The 25,377-nt window shown below is 43.4% G+C and overlaps 1 protein-coding gene and 1 long non-coding RNA gene across 3 annotated transcripts in view; one reads left to right on the forward strand and one right to left on the reverse strand.

The window, feature by feature from the left end:
- The window catches only part of LOC149863382 (riboflavin-binding protein-like), a 22,602-nt gene extending 13,748 nt beyond the window's left edge, over positions 1 to 8,854 (reverse strand). The window contains exons 1-4 of the mRNA XM_090048209.1: positions 8,797 to 8,854; positions 6,694 to 6,853; positions 5,760 to 5,859; positions 4,726 to 4,854 (exon numbers count right to left, since the gene is read on the reverse strand). Coding sequence (XP_089904335.1) covers positions 4,726 to 4,854; positions 5,760 to 5,859; positions 6,694 to 6,835 — 371 coding nt within the window. The 5' untranslated portion in view covers positions 6,836 to 6,853; positions 8,797 to 8,854. The remainder of the gene's footprint in view (positions 1 to 4,725; positions 4,855 to 5,759; positions 5,860 to 6,693; positions 6,854 to 8,796) is intronic.
- LOC149863383 (uncharacterized) lies at positions 3 to 24,439 on the forward strand. Of its 2 annotated transcripts, XR_016442461.1 has the most exons (5): positions 3 to 2,095; positions 7,025 to 8,305; positions 8,937 to 9,035; positions 9,974 to 10,088; positions 23,010 to 24,439. It is a non-coding gene; the product is annotated as an uncharacterized LOC149863383 (long non-coding RNA). The 2 variants fall into 2 exon arrangements; XR_016442460.1 differs by lacking the exon at positions 3 to 2,095 and having other exon boundaries at positions 6,860 to 8,305.
- Positions 24,440 to 25,377: the final 938 nt, after the last annotated feature.

The following is a 25,377-nucleotide window of genomic DNA, read 5'->3' on the forward strand; positions in this document are numbered from 1 at the left end:
ATGGAGATCAGCAGAGAAAAGAAGAGTTATTTCCCTCGCTGTAATTCAGTGCTACCACTAAATTATAGTGATGCAACACAGGGCAGGATCTGTGGGCCGCACAGATAACACTGTTGGCTTATAGACCTTGTTTTATCCAGTGATCGCAAAGATGAGCAATATGGGACAGGCGCCCCCAGGGAAACCTACCGACAGAGGGAGTCATGGAGAAAGAAGGGTAAAAGAGGAGCTAAAATGGCCAGGTAAAGGGTTGGTGAGAGGCATGTACATTGAAAGGGAGAAAACAGTCAACCAATAAGTAACTAAATAAGGTCATATTGGGTGCGTTTACACATTGCTGTATGGTGACGTTGCTACAGCGCCATGCTTTAATACTTCCTTTTGGAAATACGAAAGCACAGTGCAATACGGGCTGTTACAGTAGCGCACGCTTAGATTTCCCAGCTACGTTGCTGCAGCGGTGCACTATATCCAGGGAGCGCGCCACTATGGGAGCACAGCTGGCAATAATGTGGAGACCTGCATGATTGCTGCGTCGCCGTAATGCACCCTATGGGCACTGCAGGGCAACGTATAGACGTGCCCATTGTGACCTCGGGAGCTGAGATTGAATATAAAGGAGAAATGTTCAAAGAACCCAAGGAGTTAGTTTGGCAGGAAATATTCTAAATGATAACTGAAAGAGAAGCGTGTCAGTGCAACCTCATATCAGCAGCTCCAGGAGTTCCAGCTCTCATGAGCCAGCTCTCCCAAAATCATAAGACTGCCTCAGAAATAGCAGGATATTTAAAAGAGTACATTTAAGGTTCTTTTTATTTGTCTTTTTTTTGATTTTCAGGGTGCAGTTAGTCAAATTTTAAAGGAACTTGCATTTTTTTTAATTAAAACAGAACTTTTTGCATATCCACAAAAATACATCATCTGAGGCTTTAGAAGACACAAGAAGTAGGAGACTTGCAAGCAACTGCGATAGCACTGCTGTACTTACATAAAGAGCACATGCATTTTGCAGGATCTCGGCCAATGACTGTAAGCCCTTTAGGGTAGGAACAGCAGCCAGCAGACCTGGCCACAATTCGTAGGTGCTGGTATACAAGTACCACCACCACTATCTGCACACCTGAACTTGGACATTAGTCTTTCTAATTGTAGTGGCATTGAAGGCCATTTTTCACTTATTTTATATACGAAGTTTGCAAAGAATTGAAAATATTTGTGTCTGAGGGGTTTACATTCAGTCAGTTTTCAGCAGCTGTGTTTTATAACATGCCAGCGCTGGAGTGAACTTCTGGGACTAGATGTGGAACTCACCTGTGACACACTGAGATGTTAAACTTTAAATTGCCTGAGTTCAGCTTTTTCAAGGGTAACTTCCAATGAATTTCAAACACCGTTCAGGAACGTGTTGTGCAAAGTCCAGGGCTGTTTTGCTGATCACAGGCTATACAAGTCATGGAGTCATGTGTTTTTATCACTGCCATTTATTGGTGTGACAGCAAATATAGACAGAGATTAAACCAGTTGTGGACTGAACAGTCTTGGGAAGGAGAATGGGATCGTCTGCTGGTGGACTTTGTGGGCCTGCTACGAGTACAGATCTCAGAGTGGCAAACATGGGTGATCTGTCCTTAGTATACCACTATCAGGCCGGGCTTTGGTCTCATGGCTGGCTCTTTGGATAGGTATAAACACCAGAGCTTAAGCAATTAGGCCCAGTTCAACAAAATGTGTAACCAAAAGTACTTAAATCCATCCCCTTTCCATATAGGGACTTAGGAATGTTATGCTGTGCATCTGGGTTTTGAAGGCACCCAAATTCAACAAGAATATTGAAATATTTATACTTTCATTTGATCTATGTTATACTAGCATAAGGCTTCCTGAAATCAGGATGAGCCTTTCCCACCCTCCCATGCTGAGTGCTATACAAACGTATTAACAAGACAAAGTCTGTTTTTCATAGGCTTTTTCTTTAGCCTCAAGGAGTCAAGGACAAAACTGAGCACAATCATCAATTCTGATGGTATTTCTGCTGTCAAGAACTTCCCAAATGGCTCCTCCAGGCCTTCAAAAAGCACCTGTGAAAAGCATGAATGTAAGTACTCAGGAGACCCACCTTTATACTAGCCACCAAGACTGATCTATTTTTTTACAAGCCAGGGTTGTTTTTTTTATTTTGAAACTAATTTAATACCCGGAGTTATTTTTTCAGACCCAGCACTTTCCCTTCTGATAGGGGCCTCTTTTGCAGGTGGGTAGGAAAGGAAGCTGCTCATAGGGCTCTTTACAGTCCACATGGACTTCAAGATAACAGATATCAGACTGGTGGAAGCAGAGGATCATAAAATAATAGGAAGAAACGGGAAAGCCCCAGGCTAGTTAGATGAATTTCTTTGACGTGAAGTCACTGCTCTTCCAGAGCTCTCTGCACATGTCTGCCCACAAAGACGTGCAGTTTGCAGCATTTGTGGAATGTCAAAAAAGTAGGTCACATCCCCAGCGGCACTTGAGCACACTAGAGGATTATAATGAATACAATACATAGGGGGAAATTTGGGAGCGCTGTTCTGGATTGCCAGGAAGAGCAGGAGTCCCATCCATGTGCCTCCTTCGTCTCTGGTCTCTAAGGCGGGGGGGGGGCGGAGGGGGCAAACCTTTTTGGCAGATGTGCCACAAATTAGCCTCACACCCTCCCCAAGTGCCACTCTGATCTCCATCCATCCCCTGCTCCTTGTCCTGTGCTCCCTGCCTGATCTGCTGCTTTGCTTTCTGCTTCTTTTCCTGGGCTCCCTCCCAGCTTTGCTTTCTGCTTCCTGCCCTCTCTACTGCTGTGCTGCCTGGCCCGCTTGTGGCACCTGTGCGCAGGTTAGCTATCCCTGGGCTAGGGAATGGGAATGGCATCAGGATAGAAGACACAGACATGTTCATACACAGCCCTGCATCACTGGTACATTTTGTCCTGTGCAAGATGCTTGTAATCCCAAATGAAGCCGGAGATCATGATGTTATTATTTGTTGATGGTAGGGCCCGCTATCATTAGCAAACTTGTCATGCATTCAAGGGGGACAGCTCCTGCCCTGAGAAACGCACAATCTATTATCATACGCAGACTTCTTGCCTCAACAGTCTTTCCTTTGACGGCTCTGCTTCTCAGCCCAGTGCAATTTTCTACCAAAATATTTTCTATCTCCTTTATGCAACAAACTCTCAGAAGAGCTAAGAAATAATATACTTTAGCACCTTCGACTCCAAATGCAAGCTGTGCTTCTTCGATTTGCTGTCTCTAGCACAGACACAGAGCAGTGCAGAAATATTCCGTAGCTAGCCCTAGCAAAATATGGCACTGCACACAAAACTTCCCCTTGGGAGAGGGTGAGAGAGGAAAATGAACTGCAGGGATGAAGGCAGCATGAGAACCTGTAAAGAACAGGACAGAACCTGTCTGGGCACTACTATGTGTTTTGTACATGCCACATCTTAGTGAAAGCTTGTTTGGTAATGTGTTTAAAAGTGTTATAGTAGTTGGTTGGAATTTTCCAAGTCTGAGGAACCTATATTCCAACAATATAATAGCATATAAAGTGTCTAAACCTAACAGAGTGCTCTGCATATCTTACTATTTCTACTACGTATCAGTAAAGGCAGTAAAACCCAACTGCTTTAGTTACCAAGCACAAACTTAAAAAACAAAATAGATGTAATACCTTTTTCAAGCCCTTGCGTATGTTTTCTGATTGCTTTTCTATATGCCAGGATGTCATGATTTAAGACCTAATACTACCAACCTGTTAGAGCTGCAAATAAATGCTAGATGTGGATTGCTGGAAAATTAGAAATCTCAGTGGGATGTAACATTTCTAGCCCTGGTTATCTTGTGAGCAGGGGTGTAACATGTAAGGTCTGAGTCCTGGGCAGAAGCAGGGGCAGGGGCAATGGCAGGGGGCAACAACAGCTGCTCCTGAGCCCCCTCTAAGTTGATGCCTGGTGCTGAGGCCCTAGTCACCCACACTTGGTTAGACTTCTGTCTGTGAAATGCTAGTGTTGAGACTGCCCTATCACATACCTTAAAACTCAGAAAGTGAAGTTTAGTTCCTGCTTTTATCTGATCTTTAACTACAGGGGATGTGTGCCAGCAGTTCCCCAGTGTACCAGGAATTCCCTAGTATATTTTACCATGACAGATAAAAGAATGTAATCAATATTATGAGTTCATATTTAGCCTGTATGTGTGATTATGCTAATCACATAATCCAAGGGTGTCAAATTCACCTTGGGCCCTGGGCTGGATCTGGACTTCAGGGCTCTCCCAGGTCAGATCTGTGCAGCAGCAGTGGGGCCAGGGCCAGGGCCAGTGGCATGGGTCCAGGACCAGGCAGTGGTGTGGGTTGGTCTCTGAGCAGCAGTGTAGATCCAGGGCTCAGCTGCAGCCAGGTGAGGGCCATAATCCTTATTTCATTAATCATTGAACCCTTATAGAAATATATACTTGGGATGTTACATACTACTGCCTATGACCATTTTGAAGACAATAACATAAATAGGGAAAACAGTAAGACTAACAAAACCCGAACTGGCAGGAAGAAAGAGCAGGTGGGGATAACTGCTATCTAGTGGTGATGCCACATTTTTGGAAGAGTCACACTTTGCACATTTGCAGCTTTCTTGCACAGGACTGAAGCACGCATGTCAAATTTAAATACAGAGATGAGCAAAATTAAACCTACCAGTCGTCACAGAAGTTTTGGCACAAGGGAACAAACTGAATAGCAGCAGTGTAGTTCGGATTGATCCAGTGGGCAGCATGTGGGGAACATCGGTAAAAGCACTCGATTTTCTTTGTATAATCTTCACATCTGTGTCAAGTGAGCAAAACAACGAATAAGCCCACTTCTTCACATCCAGTCCAATATCCAGGCTGTTTCAGTGGGATGTAGCTCATTAATATTTAGATTTTCCCATAGGCCAGTTGAAGTTACTCAAAAAAACACATACTGTATGGAGCAGCTCTCTTGGGAGTGGCAGGCAATCGCAGTTACTTTTGCACATATGGTTTTGCTTAATTGTTTTGTACTGCCGTTCCTTTTTTTTCTATAGCTTGCCATATTTCACAACTCTGAAATCTAGTGACATACCAAAAGCCTTCATTATGGGAGATGTTCTTTATGATTACAGAACCCATGAGACGACAAGATTTTGTTTTCTCATAATTACTCCAAAGTTTCATTTCTGGCCTCCCTTGTGTAATTTGTTTGCAAGACTTGATAATCTAATTTATCTGCTTTTTAAACAAGGGAAGAGGTCCTGTCTATACAAATTGTGGACCAGATTCACTGGTATGCTCTGGCTGCTTTCCACAGCTACAGCAACGCCAAGTGGTTGTAAACCTTTTTAACCAGCCAGTTAAGTCAGGTTTATGACCGCATTTCATTGCCAGGTCAGTGCACAGCAGACAGATCTGGCCCCATAATCAAGAACAGGCCTTAAATGGCATCATTTCCTTTTTCACAAGATAGCAGAAGCTCCTCTGCACAAACAACTTGTGCTTTAGGATTTGTAGATTTTGGGGAGAGGAAAGGGGGAGGAGGGAGAAGCTGATCAGATGGCAGCATCTGGTCCACTTCCCGATCTGGTGGCACCTTCAGGCAAACCCCAGGAGTTCCCAGGAGAAATTCCAGGGGGAAATTCATGCCGGCAGCTGATGGCACAGACTAGCCCTAGTCCCCATGAGGGGACACAGACACTATCGTATCTAACTTACGATTTGCTGAGATTCCCACATCTGTTCCAGTAGCTGTTGTTTACTTGAACGACTGGCGAACGGTCCAATTGCACCGTGAAATCTGCATTGCAACAGGAAGCTGTTGGAGATAGAGCAAAGACCCTGCCATTAGGGTTTGCTTTGACACTGTACGTGAAAGATGCAACATGTAAAATATTCATCTTTTGGCAAATGATCCCAAGCAGTCCCTTGGTAACAACTAGGACGCAGACCTTACACAGGAAGACCTTTTACAACGCTTACATTTCCGATCTTGGAAACAATAATGTAAGAGCTGCCTAAGTAGGACTGAATTGGTATCAGTATTGCTTTGTGAGGATGTATTCATTCACTGCCAAGAAGTTAAGTGGTGTTTAACCAGATGTGATATCCTGGAAGAGTGAAAGTCTGAACTCCAGCCTTTGAATTCAGAAGTTACTAAATACACGACAAGAAACAAAAGATGAAGTGCAGTGAATATTACTTTTATCAGCCTTTTCAGACTGTTTTTTTCTGGTGGCTGCTAGTGTTTAATCAGGCCAGATATTTAATCAGGTCGATACTTTTTTTCATTTGCACACTGCAATCAAGAGATGTATGCTGCTATTTAAATTTTCTCATATTTAATCACACTGGGTCACAGTCATTCTTGGTTTAAGCTTACTTAACTAAATGCAATTACATGAGGGATGAAATCTGGAACATAAAAATGTGAATAACTGAAAGCAATGGGAGTTTTGTATCAGGTCTCAAAGCTCTTAAGCACTGGTTGTAGTTAAAAGCTAATAGAAGCTACTTTACAAACACAATGCCTGCTAATATCGCGCCAAATTAAATTAATTTAAGGTATGAGAGGGACAGTTTGTTAATAGATGCAAAGGTCAATTTTTAAATGATGCTGAAAAATCGCTGCCAAAGATTAAACCGCTCTTACATTTCGAGTACAGAGTGCATTCGTGCATGTCGGGCTCTGGGCTCGGCTTCTCTTTGTGAGTATCCCCTTCCAGGCAGCTAAACTCTTTGCATGTAGATGTTGCTAAGATAGCAAAAAATAGGGCTGCAGCAAACTTCGACATCTTCACGTAGCACTTGCCCTGTCAGGAAAAAAATACATTTGATTTGGTTTGCTTATGACTAGGAAAGGCCATCATACTAAAAGGCAGGTCTGTTGGTTGTATTTTTAAAGAGGTAAAACTAAAATAGGTTAAACCAAGATGAGCAGTCAAATATTTGTACAAATGCTTATCCGCTTTCTCTTCCCCTAGATCTCAATATTTTTAACAACCGTTATTTTTGAGCAAAGACAGACAAATGACTGGTACTTGGCACCGCAAACACAGCATCTTAACACAGCTTGAGATTCAGAAGAACACAGAGGTCAGCTCACTTCATCGGACTAAAGGCCTGTCTTGTCCAGTTTTCTGTTTCAGACAGTGGCTGGTACGAGTTGGTTCAGAAAAAATGCGAAAGAAATACCAAGTGGGTAATTATAGTGTAACCACCCCATAAAGTTTCTTCCTAACCTCCGATCTGAGACTGATTTTGAGATCTAAAGCTACTACATAAGAGTTAGTATGTTGTACCCGAAATCATATGAATTCTTATCTTTTCTGTTCTTAAACTCTATCTAATGTAACTGTAGAGACCATCGTTAACAATTTAACTGTCCAGTTATTACTACTTTTTTAAGTCTTGCTATGAGCTTCCCATCAAAGATCTCTTGCGGCAATGGCTTCTCCAGGCTCTTTGTGTGCTGTATGAAAACACAGTTATTTGATCAGTTTTAAATTTCTTTGCTATTTAATTAAATATCCCCTTGTCCTGTATTCTGCAGAAAGATAAATGGAGAGCCAGATCTACTTTCTCTGTAGCTGTCATCATTTTGTATAACTCGTATTTATCTCCTCCCTGAAGTAGGTCAAATCTTTTTGATATTTTTCATATGGAACTTTTTTCTAATAATTTTCTTTGCTCGTTTCCAAAGCAACATTATTTCTGTTACAACCTTGTTGAGAAATGGTGGCAAGAAATCAAGGTGGTATTTTGGGTAAGGGATGTCTGTTAATTTACATAGCAATATTATTATTTCCAATATTATTTTTCCATCTCATTTCTTATATCTTCTAACATGTTGTTTGCTTTTTCTTACCATTGCTGCATATTGAGCAGAAGCGTTCCTGGAAACACCCATGATGGAGACTAGGGATACACTAGAACACGCGAAGGAGTAACGACTCATTCCCTAAATGAGTTAATCTTTTTGATAATGGGATTTGGGTTCTTAAGTCAGTTGAGCTGTTTGAAAATGTTATACAGTTAATTTATAACTCGGTATAGTATTCCACTTAAGCATAAATACTATTGCAGACCTTAAATGTTCATTAAATAGTAGACAGCAAGTTGCTCACTGCTTTCTTTTTTCTTTTTTTAATGTTTTCTACAGATACGCTGATCCAAAGTTATCACAAGGGAAATTTCATTGACTTCACTGGATTTCTAGGACAGATGAACATCCCATATGTTTATATCTACGTGGGTTTTTTTCTGTATCCTGAGAAATGATGTAGCTCTTTGTGTTGTAGATGAGTAAATTCCAGTGCATCTAAAACACCGGTCCAGATCCTTGGCTGTTGTAAGCTGATGGAGCTCAGTTGTTTCTAATGAGGCAGTGCTGGCTTACACAACCAAAGGATCAAGCCCAATATTTTCTGTATCTGTATTTTTTCTATGATTAATCCAAAACCAAAAGAAAAAAAACGTTGAGCATAAGGCTAAAAGCTCTCCAAATTCTAGACTACAAAAGTACATGAATGAACTAGGACATGCCTCCTATAACACAATGTAAGTGTCTGTGCATATTATTGGCTTGATCCATCAGTCTTTATCAAAACTTTCTACCAATTTCAGCAAGGAATTTTGCCTGAATAACACGTGTATAATCAGCCCCTGCATTTACACTAGACTTTTTTAATATAAAGAAAACAAAATACTACATGAAAAGAAAGCTGTCTTTATAACTTGAACATTGATTTCTCACCTTTTCTGCTGTCTTTCTTCTTGCTACTTCTCTGCGGGACTGGAAAACAGCAGGTTGCTCTCAGCCTTCCTCTTTATATACACACCATCGGTCCCCCAGAGTTTGTTTGTCCTAGAAGAGTTCCTTGACCTTTTGGAAAGATAGTGCACATTTCAGGAGCAGATACAAGGACTGCACAAGCTGACATGCACATAATGCTCCTTTATTGCTTGCAGACTCATGAGGACAAAGAAATAAAGGTATGAGGTTGGATTTTTAAAAAATGAGTAAATTCTTCCCCTCTCCCCCATAAACCACGAAGTAACCCCAACGCTGCACACCACACAGGTCACCTGCTGTGTGGGCAGTACCAATGGCACATGCCCCCTGAGATCTCACACCCCATGCAGGCAGCACTGGCACTGCACAGCTCTCCCCTGCATGGTTGCATACGTGGCATGTGGCCCTCTACTCTCCTGGCGCACAGGCAGTGCTGGTGGTGTGTGCCCCCCCGGGCCCACCCCTGCCACATGGTTGTGGGAGAAACAGCTGCAAGAGCCTGCGGATTACATGCTGGCCTCCCGTGGTCCCCACCCTCAGGCTGCTGGTTGGACTGCCCTGTAGTACAGTAATTCTTAGGTACCTTTATTATGAATGATATTACTCATCATTACTACTATGGTATTGCCTTGGGAGGGTGATCATTGATCAGGACCTTGTGAAATTAGATTAATAAAACTACCACTATATTCCTTTAAATAGGAATTCTGCAGAATTTAACGATGCTTAACCTCATTTTGACTATGGATGTGGCCATTTTCAAGCTGATGTTCAATAAAAGGGTCTTGTATCAATGATTGTCCCCTTGGAGATACCAGATAAAAAATATGGAGCACCCTTGCTTGCATGTTGCAGTGCAGATCTTGCAGCGTAATTAGTAGAAAGGGGTTAAACCAGGGGTGGGCAATTGTTTTGGGCAGAGGGCCACTTACTGAGTTTTGGCAGGCCATCAAGGGCTGCGTAATAGGCAGCCCGGGGCAGATAAATATCAATTTTCTAAACTTTTTAGGGGCCCTGCAGGCTGGATAGAATGGCCTGGTGGGCTGCATCCAGCTCCCAGGCCGCATTTTGCCCACCTCTGGGTTAAACTTTCAGACAAATTATTTTTAAAAAAACTCCTTTATTAATACAATTATAGAACCACAACTGCAACACAGGAGGAGTACACAGGAATTGCATGGGTTTGAAGTTACTACATCTTTACAAAGGAAATCCTTGAAGAAGATCATCTCCATTATGACTATAGTGATGATGTATGTAAATATAAAATTAAATAATGTTCACTAATATTCAGAAATTCTGGATAGAGACTCTGACTTGCTGCTTGGTGAATTTTTGTCCTGTGCAGAGGGTAGGACTGGAATCCATATTTCTAAATCTCTCTCTTTGGTCTCTTTCCTAAACTTTTAACATCATGGGACAGTTTCTCCATCACCAAGATGCCACATATTTTAGCACACCACATTTTCAATTGAGGGGAGGAGGGGAGAGGAGGGAGATGTGATACCTTCCGCAATTGAGCAAAGCATCCTAAACAATTCAAAACAAGGATATCAGTTCTTCATTCTGCACGAGGCAAACTTCCTTTACTGAGGCATTCGATCAACAAAAACAATATTATCACCCACCACGATAGTTAGTATTCTGATCACTTCCACCCAGAATTGGACCTCAGGGCATAACTACCGTGTATGAAACTATCAGCTAAATTCTGACACGAGGTAAGCAGATTTGATTTGCCAGCACTTTAAATCCACTTTGTACACCCTCTGGTTATCACAGATGATAATACATTGTGCAAGGCAGCTGAGAATCGGGATCATTTCTTTTGTGGATTCTTAGATTTTTAAGGCTAGAGGTAAACAGTAGGTTATCTGATCTGACCTCTGAAGTAACACAGGCCAGGTACCTTGACCCAGTTTTCCTTGCATTCAGGCCAGTAACTATGTTGGAAAGAGTCCAGGGGAGAACAACAAAAATCATTAGGGGTCTTCAAAACATGAAGCACAAGGAAAAATTGGAAGAACTAGGATTGTTTAGTCTAGAGAAGAGAAGACTGAGGAGGGATTTGATAACAGCCTTCAAATACAGAAAGAATTGTTATACAGAGCATGGTGATTGACTGTATCTGCGAGGGATAGGACAAGAAGCAATAGTTTTAAAGTGCAACAAGGGAAATTTAGGTTAGATATTAAACACTGGAAACCGTTCCCAGGAAAGAGGGTGGAATCATCTTCACTGTACATTTTAAGTGCAGATTAGACAAACTTTTGGATGAGATGGCCTTAGATAGGGTGACCATGCCTTATGCAGAGGGCTGGACTAGATGACTGGAGGTTCCTCCTGGCCCCAATTTCCTATGAGCTGCTTGTCCACTATGACCCCCAAATCCTTTATAGTCATTACTTTCCAGGATACAGCTCTCATTCTGTAGGCATGGTTAAGAGTACTAGTACAATGCTGATACCTTAGGAACCATTTTATTTTATCTACTTAGCTTCAGTAACTTAATGGAAAACCTGATGACACACTGCATTTTTTCACATCCAATACACCCCAGAATATAATTTCATAGATTTCATAGACATTTGGGCGGGAAGGGACCTTGGAAGATCATTGAGTTCAGCCCCCCACCCCAGGGGCAGGAAGTCATCTGGCATCTAATGATCCCAGCAAGAAAAACGTCCAAACAGTTCTTAAAAGTGTCCAGAGTAGGTGCTTGCACCACCTCTGGGGGAGTCTATTCCAGGCCTTGGAGTCTCAGACAGTAAAGAAGTTTTTCCTTATGTCCAGCCTAAAATGGTCTTGCAGCAGCTTGTGACCATTGGACCTTGTCATCCCTTGGGTGATCTGGTGAACAGATGTTCTCCCAGATCCTGATGCACTTATAGGTAGCCACCAAGTCACCCCTGAGCCTGTGCTTTTCCAGGCTGAAGAGTTCCATAGCTCCCAGCCACTCATCATAAGGCCTGTTCTCCTGCCCTCTGATCATGGACATGGCTCTTCTCTGCACTCTCTCAAGCTTCTCGACATCCTTCTTGAATTGTGGAGCCCAAAACTGGACACAGTACTCCAGCTGCGGCCTCACCTAGGCCAAGTACAGTGGGAGGATGACATCCTGGGATTAACTTGAGAAGCATCTCTGGATGCAAGCCAGAGTTTTACTCGCTTTACGAGCTGCGACATCGCATTGGTGGCTCATGTTCATCTTGTGGTCAGTCATGACCCCCAAGTCCCTTTTGGCCGTGGTGCTAGTGGGCGTAGCACTGCCAAGCCTATAAGCATGATGTGGTTTTTTTCCCCCCCAAGGTGAAGTAACTTGCATTTTCCATATTGAAGGTATTTCAGGTTTATATATGCCCACTTTCTAAGCCTATCAAGGTCAGCCTGGATCACCAGCCTGTCCTCAGGTGTGGACGCTCTACCCCAAAATTTGGTGTCATCGGCAATCTTGGCCAGTCTGCTTTTGACACCAGTCTCCACATCATTAATAAAGACATTGAGGAGTACGGGTCCAAGGAAAAAGCCTTTTGGGACCCCACTGGTCACGGCGCACCACAATGATTTACTTCCATGAACTACCCCCTCTTTGGGTCTGACCATGGAGCCAATTCCCCAGCCATTGGACTGTGGTGTAGCCGAGGACACACTTGGCCAGTTTTTCCATTAGGAGATCATGGGACACCAGATCGAAGGTTTTTTTAAAGTCCAGATATATGATGTCAACCTCTTCTCCCTTGTCCAGGTGATATGTCACAGGGTCATAGAAGGAAATGAGATTGGTCAAGCAAGACCTACCTGCGACAGACCCGCTCTGGCTGTTCCTCAGGATGTTGCCATCAGCCAGCTTGTCTAGAATGGTCTCTTCAATAATTTTTTTCCAAAATCTTTCCAGGGATAGAAGTCAAGCTGATTGGCTTGTAGTTCCCCAATTCTACTTTCCTCCCTTTCTTGAAGATAGGCACCACATTGGCCTTCTTCCAATCTTTGGGTACTTTACCTGAGCACCAGGAGCACTCGAAGATACATGTTAGAGGCTGGGCTATGATGCCTGCCAGCTCCTTAAGTACCCTGGGGTGTAAGTTGTCAGGACCAGCTGACTTGAAGGTGTCCATCCTTTCAAGATATTCCTTTACATGGTCTACACCAATGCTGGATATACATTCACCCTCACTCTGGCTGTCCTGCATCATGTTAGGCAGGGCGGTCCCTTTGGGCTGATGAAAAACCAATGCAAAGTACTCATTAAGCAGGTTGGGTTTTTCGTGGGTGTCAGTTGTCCCATTTGGTTTACCAGGTGTCCAATATTAATTACCCTTGCTTTTCTTCCAATTCCCCATATATCTGAAAAAGGGCTTTTTATTGTCCTTGATACGTGTAGCCATCTGGAGTTTGATTGCAGCCTTGGCTTTCCTGGTTTGCTCCCTACAGGTGCAGACCAGTGCAGAATACTCCTTCTTTGTGGTGATTCCTGTCTTCTACCCTTTATAAGCCTTTCTTTTTACACGTAGGAAGTCCACGAGTTCTCTGCTGAGCCAAGGCAGCTGCTGTGCCCTTTTGCTACCTTTCCTCCGAGGTGGGATGGATGTCCCTTGTGCTTTCAGGATCGCTCCCTTAAGGAGCAGCCGCTCCTCTTGAACTCCTCTCCCTGTTGTGTCATGGTCCCTTAGGGCCTCAACAACAAGCCTCCTGTGCTTGTTAAAGTCACCTTTCCCAAAGTCAAAGACTTCTGCATTGCTGATTGAGCTGCCAGCTTTGCAATGGATATACACCTTGTTTTTGAAGGGCAGAATGAAAAAAAAAGGTTTTTCCAGTGATGTGGCTATACAGAACCAGGAAAATTAATCTCAGCCACCTTCCCTTTCCTGCTTAACTACAGCTGAAACTCCAGCTGCTGCTGAAGGCAGACTCCATGGGTGGGTCAATGATTTTGAAAAGACCTAAACACTCTTCAAGGCTGTGAAATTGGAGGCCAGAGGCCAGGAGCAGTTAGCAGACAGCCAACTTGCCTTAAGAAAGGTTAACTTGATTAGTGGAACATTAAGAGTATTAAAAAGGAGAGAAGATCATTAACACCTCTGGAGTGAAGAACAATGACCCATGAAGTCAACTGACTCCCTCAGCTGCTTGAATGTAACAGCTACCGTACTGTCATGTAAAGCTGGAACCAAAGCAGGGTTCTTTTATCCTGGGCAGAACAGCAGCTTCCCTGCTATTTATGTGCACCTCAATTTTGGAAGGCTAGTTTTGGAAAAAGATGCATGCTGTTTGGAGAAAATATAGTATGGAAAAAGAGTTACTAACAAACATGATCATATTTTTTAATAGACAGCTGTTCATTCAGATTATTAAATAATCACCTGTAAATTTTAATGTAAAATAAATCAAGGGTTATATACACAAAATAGCACCTGAAAGAAGTAATTTTCCTCTCTGAAAACATAAAAGGGAAAACTGATATGCCCTAGATCTTGAGAATATAATTGCTTCTGATCCTGCAATTTATTCTGTATGTCAAATTTTAAAACATTGCATTTTTTAAGGTATGTTTAAAACGGTTGAAAATAGATGTTTATCACAAACATTTTGATCATTTTCACTTATAGAAATATTAAGCATATCAATCAGGATCTTCAGTTTAAAATAAAAATAACAATACTTTATTTTTTTTCTTAAACCATTTATTTTGGGATCTCATGGCACTTTACAAACATTAATTAAACTCAGTTGCACTTTCTACAGTGGATAAGTCCCATTACCCACATTTTATAGATAATGAAACTGATGAACAGTGGATGAAATGCAGCCCTCTGTGAGCGGCAGACCCCAGAGGATGCATTAGTGATGCATCTACTTATTCCAGGGCTAAATTGATCTAAGACAAGAGCTTCCTGGTGTTACATAGCAGGTGCATGGTAATCACTGGGACGGATCTCCTCACCAGTGTTTTCAGTTCTAAACTCCTTAACCCTGCTGCTGCTTGCTTTGGCATTAATCTTGTTGGCCCCATGACCTTTTCCAGGGAACCATATAAACTCCAAAGCATTGTTCTGAACTCTAACAAATGAAAAAGGACTAGTGTTTGCTTGAACTGGTAAACAGGGTAACGTACAAGTCATCGCAGGCTAAAGGTAGCTTTAAAACTTACTTTTCTTAAGAATGACCCTCAAAAAGGCAAACAGCCAAGGTTTATTGCTTCTTACTTATTTCTAAACCAAGTATGCCCAGTTTACTAGTAAATAAAATGTTTCTAACTTTGAAGGCTTTACTTGAGGCATAAGACAGGCTGTCTTCTTTAATTATTGTATATTGTCACTCATCATCAGGGATTCTGGTTTTCTCTGATTTAAAAAAATCCTCAATTTTCAGTTAAAAAAAACTAACCCCAAGTCTATATGTTTCCATGATTAAAATGAAACGCCGTGTATATATATATATATATATATATATATATATATATATATATATATAGCCCTGTCAGCTGATCCAGCCTCCCAGCCATGGGGGTGCAGCATGCACCCCCCAAGGCTGGGAGTCGGCAGCTGATAAGGCTCCCAGCCATGTCAGCTGATGGGGCTCGCAGGTATGGTGCACTCTTGCTGCTGGGAGCCCCACCAGCTGACAGGGGTTGCAGTCACAAAAGCACACCTGGCCACACATTCCATTAATGGCATGACAGGAACAGCTTACACATTTTTTGTGGAAAAACTTTGTGGTGTATTCCTTATTTTATGATGCCATTGATTGCTTTAATGTGTGGCTGGGTTACAATTTAAGACATGATTTATTGGTGAATCATGTCTTAAGTGTAACGCGGTAGGGGCCATATGGATGTAAATGGGATTGTTGGGTGTAACTGATTGGAAATGCACAAGCGATTCTTTCGATGGTACCCATGTGGAAGTAAAATGTTCTCCTGTTTAACTACGTTGCCTCTGAAGTCCAAAGAGGAATACAACGCAGTGAAAACGTACCTCAGTTACTAAAATGAACAGAACTGACTTTTTAGTCTGTTGTCTAAGATGGCCCAGTTGATGTATTCAACCATTTTTCCATGATTAAGCTGACATTTAGCTGTACCAGAATAGTTAATTGCTACATTACATGAAATTTGTAACTCCTGTAAGACACATATCTTAATATGTGTGTTTTAAATTTTTATAAATTATTAAAAAGGTAAAAACATATTACAGTACATTGATACGGACATTAAAGGTTGTAGAAACACTTTGCGATGCTATGGTATTGGGAGGTCTTACAAGTACCACAGGCAAATAGATAAATATATTATCAGCAAGTACCTAAAAGAACACAACTCAGTTATAACTACTACAGAGAAAGCTATCTGACCCACTCCAATTCTAGAGCAGACATGATAGCAGAATATCCTATTAAGTGACTTCCCAATATAAAACAACACATAAAATAATTTCTCAGAGAATATATCAAGAAAATGAAAGAAAAGGCATCTTCAGCTTGGAACATAATGATGTATGATAAACCCTGAGGCCTGCTACAGATCCCAAGCCTGAGGCCTCTCACATAAGTATATTATTCTTGACTTCAGCCAAGTGTTAGGAATATCAAACATACTGTTCTCCTTCCCAGTAGTGGAAACCCTGACTAATCCGTAGGCAAGTGCTCTCTTTGAAAGCCTGAAAAAGTATCCCAGTTTCTTGTAGCTTAGTATAGTTTACATGCTAGCCTGTAAATGGGGAAGTTTCAAGAAACCTGCTGGCATTTAGATACTTTCAAGAGTTTGTATGCATCTTTTATGTGATCTGAACATAGGCCAAGTATAACAAATGCTATTTCTACCATTTTAAAATATTATGGCCTGCACATATGTTCATCTCTGTACTGAATATGAACACTACTTTTAAACACTCATTCTTATTTTGCATGAATGCACAAGCCCTATGCCATGGATCTCACCAAGGAGCTCTTCCTTGGGACTCCTGGCCTTAGCACAGTCTCTTTGATTGCCCCCTTGAAGCCAATTGTAGCTTCTAGAGTCAGTGATCCCTGGACTCCTTGGTTTCTGAGGCCAGGCCTTTTGGTCCCTGCAGCTTTTGGCCACCTGGGCCCCCCCCACATCACTTTCTTGTAAGGGTGCACTGATAGAGATTTCTGGCACTGATCCTGATGGCCGATTTTTAACGACCAATATTGGCCGATTCTGACCTGATTGCCAGTATGCAGCTGAGCTGCTTGGAGAGCGGCGCCCGGCTGGTAAGTCTGTTGTGGGGGAAGAGGTGAGGGGGGAGGGAAGGAGTGTGTGTGTGGGGGCAGATCGAGGCCCCCGCAGTGAGGGGGGGAATAGGGCTGGAGCAGGCGCTGCACAGTGGGGCAGGGGATGGGATGGAGTTGTGAACAGCTCGTCCAGGGGGCGAGCTCTTCCTAGTGGGGGGCTGGGCCAGGGCAGCAATCAAAGTAGGTGCTGGCACTGGGAGGGAGGCTATGGGGTGGGGCTGCAGCCACCCCAAAATTTGCCATAGCCCCCCTCCCAGCACTGCTGCCTTCTGCCCCAAGCAGAGCCCTGACACCTCTCCCCTCCCCCCTGGAAATTGCTCAACGCAGCCCCAGCCATATCCTGCAGCAGCAGCCTGCCCTCGCTCCATGTACAGATCCAAGCACATGCTCCCCATTCCCTCCTGTGGTACGTGCAGTGGCAGGAGCCGCCACCTCCTCCCCGTACCTCTCAGACGAGCCACTCACGGCTTTGATCCATGCCACGCTCCAGCTATGCAGCACCTGACCCAGCTCCAGCCCACTCCCTCCCTTGCGGCTGGGGCCTCGATCTGCACCCTGCCATGCCCCTTCCTTCACAACAGACTTACCAGCTGGACTCAGATACTCTCCATGCTGCTGGGCTGCACTCCTGGCTGCCTGCATGCTGCATTGAGGCTGCATGCATGCACATGGAATTTATCGGCCACATTTTCAGCCACATCAGCCAAAAAAAGCTGATTGCCAATACTGTCAATTTTCCTTATATTGGTGCCGATCTGATATAGGGCTGATGTATCGGTGCACATCTACTTCCTTGCATTCTGGGACTCTCCTTTTCAAGCAGTCTCTTGCTCCTGCACCCTGTATTCTTTCTGCTGCTCCTACAAGCGTACATCATCTTCTCTTTCTTTCTCCTTCTGTTCCAGCTTTTCTTGCTCTACCTCCATCCAAAGCTTCTTTCCATAAAGCTCCTTTTCTTTCAGAATTAGCCTCTGCTGCTCCAGCTCAGAATTAAGCTGCTTCAGGTCAAGATTAGGGAAATGGGTTGTGATGAAGCTCAGCTGCTGTTCTGGGTCCTGTGGATATCAATAACACTGCCTACCTTGGACACCATCCCCTCCTCTACTGGCGAATTGGACTGTTGTCCTTGTACTTGATCTGGAAATGGTTCAAGGCTCTGGGCTTGACCCGCTGTGCCTCAGTTAGCTTCTGTGATGGGCTAGCTGGCAGTGACCTAGTCCAGGGGTTTTGAAAGGGCAAAAGATGATTGGAGGACTTGGGATTCCCTTTCCGCACCAATCAGGCCCCAGAGACTCACCCCCCCATGTCCCCTGATTGGCCCCTTCGGTCACCTGGAGGGGGATAAAAGGGGCAGCATGGGCTGACTCAGGGGAGACCAGCGAGGGACAACAAGGAAGGAGCTTCACAGAGCTGGCAAGAGCTGGGCCAGCGGGGCAGGAGCAGTGCCCCAGAAGAGCCTGAAGGAGCAGGACCTGCAGGCAGCAGTTGGACCCTCAGCAGCGTGGCGTGCAGCCGGCAGGGGAGGCTCCCCACTGGGCTCCAGGATCCCCTATGAGAGGCTGTGGCCAGCGGGAGAGAGGCTTCCCAGCAAGGATCTGAGCAGCGATCTGAGAGGCTCGCAGCTCTGCTTCCAGCTCCTACAATCAGAGGCTAGGCAGCTTGATGTGAGGCCGGGGCTCCAGGAAGGTCAAGACCTCTAGCAGGCTGGAGCTGTGCTACTAGTGGTTTCATAGTTTCTAGGGTCGAAAGGGACCTGAGCAGATCACCTAGTCCGACCCCCTGCCATGGCAGGAAAGAGTACTGGGGTCAAATGACCCCAGCAAGATGTTCACCTAACCTCCTCTTAAACACCCCTAGGGTAGGAGCCAGCACTTCTCTTGGAAGTTGGTTCCAGACCCTAGCCGCCCTGACCATGAAGTAGCCCCTCCTGATATCTAACCTAAACCTACCCTCTGCCAGCTTGTGACCGTTATTCCTGGTCACTCCTGGCGGTGCTCGGGGGAACAGGGACTCCCCCAGTGCCTGCTGATCCCCTCTGACTGGTTTGTAACAGGCCACTAGATCCCCCCTCAGCCTTCTCTTGTGGAGGCCGACCAGGTTCAGGTCCTGTCGCCTCTCCTCACAGGGCCTGCCCTGCTGCCCCCTGACCATGCGAGTGGCCTCCTCTGGACCCTCTCCATGCTGTCCACATCCCTCCTGAAGTGCGGCGCCCAGAACTGGACGCAGTACTCCAGCTGTGGCCTGACCAGTGCCGCACAGAGGGGGAGGATCACCTCCCTGGACCTGCTCGAGATGCATCTGTGGATGTGTCCACTGTACCCTCTGCTTTATGCCTGTTGTGTTCCCAGTATTAAAAGGTATATGGTTAAGTCCCCATTGGTGGTCTGGCTCTGCTCTGTAGGAGGAGGAGAGTCCCTACACCTCCCACAGCACTTGTGCACCTGCTTTGATCCCTTCAATTGGAGAGGGGGTACCTCTTGGAGTAGCACCTGGGTTACACTTCCCAAAGTTTATACCTCTCTCCTGGCAAAACACTGTAAACCTCTCCTTAAAGAGCTGGCTGTATACTGACCCTTGGCAAGAAGGGCTTCCACAGCTACAATAACTTGTTCAAAAGCACCAGGGTTACACTTGTAACCCAGGAATCTGAGTGCTACCACTACCTGCACGAATCCTCCAGAGGAACTCTTCCCTGGGACTCCTAGTCTTAGTATGGTGTCTTCTGAGTACCTCCTTGAAGCCAGCCCAGGCATCACTTCCAGAGTGGGTGAAAGCAATCTCATGAGGTTCAACAAGCACATGTGCAAAGTCCTGCACTTAAGGACAGAGCAATCCCCTGCACTGGTGCAGGCTGGGGGTGACTGGCTGGGCAGCAGCAGAAAAGGACCTGGACAATAAACTGAATATGACCCAACAGTGTGCCCCTTGGTGCCAAGAAGGCTAACTGCAGATTGGGCTGCATTGGAGGGCGCGTCGCCAGCAGATCAGGGAAAGTGATTTTTCCCTTTTATTCAGCACTGGTGAGGCAACATCTGTGTTCAGTTGTGGGCCCCTCTCTACAGAAAGGCTGTGGACAAATTGGCGAGGGTCCAGTGGAGGGCAACGAAAATGGTTCAGGAACTGGAAGACAGGACTGGTGAGGAGAGGCTGAGGGACCTGGGCTGATTTAGTCTAGAAAAGAGAAGACCGAGGGGGATTGAATAGCAGCCTTCACCTCCCTGCAGGGGGACTGCAAAGAAGATGGAGCTGGGCTGTTGTCAGTGGGGGCAGATGACAGAACAAGGAGCAATGGGCTCAAGCTGCAGCAAGGGAAGTTGAGGTTAGATATTAGGAAGAATTTTCTCACAAGGAGGGTGGTGAAGCACCCAGGATACCCAGAAAGGTTAGTGGAAGCTCCATCCTTGGGGCTTTCAAGACCCGGCTAGACAAAACCTTGGCTGGGAGAATGTAGTTGGAGATGGTCCTGCTTTGAGTAGGGGATTGGGCTAGATGTGACCTCCTGAGGTCTGTCTATGATTTTATCATTCTATGATCTCCTGGCTCCTTGGCTCAGACTGGATCTTCTGTCTCTACATCCTCTGGTTCTCTTTGGCCCTCCTGAGAGCTACCTTTTGGCACAGCTCTTGGAGGATCTTACCTCTTTAAGGGTATGGACTGCAGCCAAAATCACATGCAGTAAAGCGGGCCATTCTTCCTGCAGCACAGCCTGCAGAGTCCTTAGGTCACAATGCTGTGGTCAACTCTTAGGTAGAGTTCCAGATGCACCAATAGCCCTGGCTGCTTTTTCTCCTTGTCATGCTTTTCTCCACCCCACCTTGTGTCTCTAGAAATTTCCTTTCTGAGCCAGTTTCTTGTCCTGGAATTCCTCCGATGGCCCTTCTGGGTACCCAAGAAAGCAGGGAGTCTTCAGGTGCTGGGGCTTGTATCCAACAGTGGTCCAGTACATCTTCATGTATAAACATAGCCATTGTATTCTGGATGGACCCTAGTATCCACTTCAGTGCAAAGCTCCCAACTCTAATTCACAGCAATGTTAACCCATTCTTTCTTAGTGTGCAAGAAACTCAGGGAAACCGAGGCATGCAATATTATTGTAAAAAAAGAGCAACCCCCCAAAAGACACATTTTACTAAAAAAAAAAATCACAAAACGACTCCAGTCCATCACACCCTGTGCATTACTAATCAGTAAAGATTCCCATTGCCTTCGGTAAGAACTGCATCAAGTCCTGCAGGCGGTGACGGAGCAGTCAATAAGATGTACTTCAGTACTTTATAAGATTATTTTATGCCGCTATAAAGAATGTTTCATTATATTATTTTGGAAAAGAAGGCAAAGTGCTCACTGATCTGAAAATGTCTTTTTGAGGTCAGCGGTGCATTAGCCCTAAGGCACCCAGTGCTTCAATTGTAAGCTTGCTAAATATAAAACCCAGGGAGTTTGCTTGCTTATATAAAGTCAATACTACTGGGTTCATGTGTATTTCCCCCCCCTCAAATAGCAAAACTTATAAAAACTGTCACTGTAGAATCTTTAGCACTCGTTGAATTGGTTAACAGATGACTGTGGTTTTAACTTCAGCCCAGACGACTAAATTGTGCATGCCTTACTCATCTAAGCCATGTAAGTGAAATCAGTGGGACCTCCAGTTAGGATCTGAGCAGCAGTAAATGTGTTGCAACTACATGTAAATATTATAAGTCCGTATGTATCTACTTTACTCAAATAGAGAATCCCCTCTGCAGACACTGGATTTCTTAATTAAATCCATGTGGTGGTTGCTGGTGATAGAACATAATTCTGGACAATTTCCCTTATACTTGTGACACCTCTGGCAAAGCAGAACAGGAAGGAGTGCAGGCCAAAAAACAGCAGCAGTTTTAACTGGGCTGTTTTAAAGTGAAAGCACAGGGTTAAGAATCAAGGCTGTGTTTCAGTGATTGCCATGGAGTTGACATGCTTGCATTTCTTGGGGACGTTCAGCCCTGGGATAAGTAGATGCATCTCTAATGCACTCAGTGGACTTTTTACCCCTTACTTCCAGGAAAGCTGAATGTAATCTTCTGTGCCTCAGTTTTCCTATCTGTAAAATGTGGATAAAAATCAAAGGAGACACTCCAGAGGGGCCCAATCCTACACTCCTTATGTAAACAAAAACACATGGAGTAAAATCTTGGCGTGGTTGAAGTGCATGGGAATTTTGTCATTGACTTCAACAGGCTTGGTTATATTGTCCATAGAGAATGCACTTACAGTTTTAGAAAGGTCTGAAAAAAAGACTTAGTGGCTTTCCTTTAATTTGAGTATGTACATATGTTTCTGTATAATAGACAATTAAATGTATATGAGTCTCATTCTCCAGGAATGGCATGAGAAACTGTAATTTTACACGAAATTGGAGAATGAATCAGTGGAAAAAGAAACTGGGCTCTTGATGGACTTGTATTGTAAGCAAACACCCCACCAGAAACAATTTTTATTTTTTTTTATTTTTAAAACAGTGTTATTTTAAGGTAAATTTAAGGTATCTCAGACTAAACAGAGTTAAAGGGGCATGTTTTGCCATAATAGTTTTTTTAGTTTATTGATAAAATCTGTTCCTGTACTCAAATCTTTTCTCTTGCATTTTGCATTTCTGCTGGATTGTCACGGTGGGACTGAATGCTGTATTACTGGCAAAGATTTTGGTTCCTTTAGGAAAAAGTAGTATTTGTGTTGGACAATGCTTGTATTTCTTTTGGAATATACATGTATGACCTGGACTTTGAAATCAGCAGAAGAAAAACCAGGTCCAGTTTGGCCAATAGCCCATGTCTAAACAACAGCTATCATGACTTCAGGTCAAATTGTTAATGTTTGATCAAAGAAAACAGTACAACAGTTCCCAGTATTTCATTTAAAATATGTTTTTTTTTTTCCAGCTTTGAAATACCAGTTCTTCTGGAATTGGTTCTTCTTCTGTTACGATTATTGCTTTTGTTGCTGTTGTAATGCCCGGATGCTCCTGCCTGAGCACTATTGTGCTAGCACTGTATAGACTTATAACAAAGAGAAGGTAATTGCTAAACAGTTCACAGCTTAAGTGTAGGATGAGATACAACTAAAGGAAGCAAAAGGTAACAGTGAGTGGATACTGGTTAGCGTGATAAGCAGCAGTGGCAGAACGCTACCTGTTCAACCAGTTTTAGTTGTTACAGGCGTCATAACAGAGGATTGTTTTAAGGATGGACACAAAAAGAGGACAATGAGGTGTCTTTGTTCACTTCACTTTAATGAGGAGCTCCTCCCATGCAGTTGTCAGAGAAATGTGCCTCCTAATCCTATGACTCCATTTTGTGGTATTAAGACCCTGCTTGCCATAAAGAAGTTCACTGGGGAAGTGAATAGATGCAGATGCTTATTATGATGATTTATTCTTTATCTCCGTGATATCCAACTAGAATGCTGCTGCAAAGATCATTTTTCTAGCTTATTGCTTTGACCATGTCACCTATCTTTATGTGCCCATCCAAAGACTCACCTACTGTGTCATACCAAACATAAGCTCCTTGCTATTTTTTTCTAAATTCTTCAGTTTATCTCCACTTTACCAATGATCTCTTATTCGGTACGGGGAGGTTGACTCTTGCCTTTGATTGGCCTATGAGATCAGCATCCAGTGAATGCTTTTTAGATTTTTAAACAATTTCTAACTTTTTCCTGTGCTTTTCCTTATGTCTGAAGGAGCTTGCTGTAAATATCCATGAAACAACTTCGTTACTTTCCATCAGATCCATCCTTAAAAACTCTCCTTTGCTGTGATGCCTATGGACAACTTGACAACAATTAATATCCCAGGTGTTGTACTTCTGCTTCAGGAGAAGGTGCAAAAACTTCTGTAGTGGACAATTATAGAATAACCTCTCTACAGGAGAATTGTCCTAATTTTCCTAATTCCAGCTAATTAGTGTTTGGTTTACACCCTGAAGAATGAGTTTACATCCTTTCTTTTAAAAGAGAAATTTCAATAGAGCAGTGCACACTCACAGTATTGGTAACTGTTTGAATATCTAACCCAGTGATTCTCAACCAGGATGCTTGTGACACTGTGGCACCCTGCAAGATCCTTGTAAGGGTGTTACAGGGTGCTGTAAAAAATTAGCACTGGTAGGTGTACAAATGCCTACACGTGATTTACAGAATAAACGCAGATATTTCAAATAGGAATCTGTCATGTCAAAAGCATTCTGACTCACTGCGGTCTTTCCCGAGTTCTTTGCAACAGAAGAATCACTCTATTATTTGCCCATAATAAAAAAACTAACTACAGCTGCAAAAAATGGAGATCCCACCAAAAAAAAATTGTTGCTACATTTTCAAAACACAACCATTACACTTTTTATTCCAAAATGATGCTTTATTTTGAAATTTGGCTAGATTTTATAACTATAAAAGAAAAGTAAAAAACACCTGAAAATGAAACATGTTATGCCTAATTAGAAGTGTCATGTTTGTTTCAAAAATAAAAACTGAAAAGTGTTTATTATATTGTTAATATTATTATTTCTGCCAGGGCACCAAGAAAGTAATTTTTCCACAGTTCTACTTACAACCTGTTCTTTCCCATTACATATAAAAAATGAGGGAAATAAATATCTGTACAATATTTTTAAGATGTAGTTTTAAGTATTACAATTAATAAAACTGTTTGAAATGTTATGTTAGTTGGGAAAATCAGATCTTAACAAATGATCCACTGCTGGACTATGAGCAAGTCATGTCACCTTTCTCTTAAATTTCCTTGGTAAATCTATATATATAAAATGAAGTGTATGTCTGTATGTTTGCTTATAACTTGAGAACGGCTGGTCCTATCTACTCTAAACCTTCCAAAATCACTGACTACCACCTGAGGAAAATTATAGGCGGGTTGTTTTTCACTTGACACTTTTTGGGGCTTTCAGCATTGACTGGGATTCCTTTGCTTCTCTAGTAACAAACTGGTACTACTCCATTTTCATAGATTTCATAGACATTAGGGCTGGAAGGGACCTCAAAGATCATCGAGTCCAGCCCCTCGCCCAAAGGGCAGGAGTCAGCTAGGGTCATAGGCTCCCAGCAAGATAAGCATCCAACTGACATAAAAATGGAGCTGCAGTAATTGTTAGCAAGAAGGGTGGAACAAAAAGGAAACAAGAAAGCAAAAGTATCTTCAGAGGATGAGCTTGTCTCTCACTAGCGAGCCGGCAGCGTTGGATGCAGTGAATTCAGTTGTCATTATTATATTGATGCTTGCCTTTTTTTTTCAAC

Source organism: Crocodylus siamensis, chromosome 5 (assembly GCF_052110815.1).
Source record: "Crocodylus siamensis isolate JL-2025a chromosome 5, ASM5211081v1, whole genome shotgun sequence".
Taxonomy (NCBI): Eukaryota; Metazoa; Chordata; order Crocodylia; family Crocodylidae; genus Crocodylus; species Crocodylus siamensis.